Source organism: Plasmopara halstedii (assembly GCF_900000015.1).
Source record: "Plasmopara halstedii genome assembly, contig: Scaffold_2904, whole genome shotgun sequence".
In the NCBI taxonomy this organism is placed as follows: Eukaryota; Oomycota; class Peronosporomycetes; order Peronosporales; family Peronosporaceae; genus Plasmopara; species Plasmopara halstedii.
In genome coordinates this window covers 614,820-615,432 of record NW_020189809.1, presented here as the reverse complement: position 1 = coordinate 615,432, position 613 = coordinate 614,820, and the positions used below count along the sequence as shown (strand labels likewise).

Genomic DNA, 613 nt, shown 5'->3' with positions numbered 1-613 from the left:
TCTGAATGTCAAAACCGATTGGCCGTTCACGAAACGGATCGTTGTCCTCTATAATCGTGTTGTGAAGATCTCAGCAACTCCTTGACGAAAAGAATAAGAACCCTGTTCTCATGAGCTTGGTGATGATGTATGAACTAAATTGGCTCTAGGACTCGAGAGATTTTTCTCGCTAAGTAATCAATCCTTGTCCTCGAGAGTACATAAGAAGAAGAATAGTTAGCTCACTCAAGTAGTTTGGGGCTTTGCTGTGTTGAAGTATATCAATTTAAATCGGTTGTTTTATTATGTGGATGCTGGTAGCTGATAGCCCAAGTTGTTTGACTGGCTCAGGCTTTGTAGTTTGCAAGACCAGGTTACGAATTCCGAAAGATGATTTTGAGTTCAGATTGAACACCTCAACTGCATATCGTGTCTTAAGTGTGTTACAAGACCTACAAGACGTACTGTTTGATAGCCGATGACGGCATGCTTAAGCGTGTTGATATCGTGGCTAGTATTGTGGGTTTATTTTGTTAGTCAAGTAGAAAGGAATGACGTGATCTTTAGCAACAAATCTAGACAGGCACGAAAAGTATGCTTTCACGAAACCTTTTTTCAGTACGCGTTGTCCTTA

At 40.6% G+C, this 613-nt stretch overlaps 1 protein-coding gene across 1 annotated transcript; it reads left to right on the top strand.

Annotated features, from left to right (window-relative positions):
- Positions 1-284: 284 nt before the first annotated feature.
- PHALS_05548 (uncharacterized protein) lies at positions 285-539 on the top strand (the record flags this gene model as incomplete). The annotated part of the gene is made up of 2 exons (XM_024719109.1): positions 285-440; positions 525-539. 2 exons carry the CDS (start codon positions 285-287, stop codon positions 537-539), a joined length of 171 nt encoding a protein of 56 aa, XP_024584441.1.
- Positions 540-613: the final 74 nt, after the last annotated feature.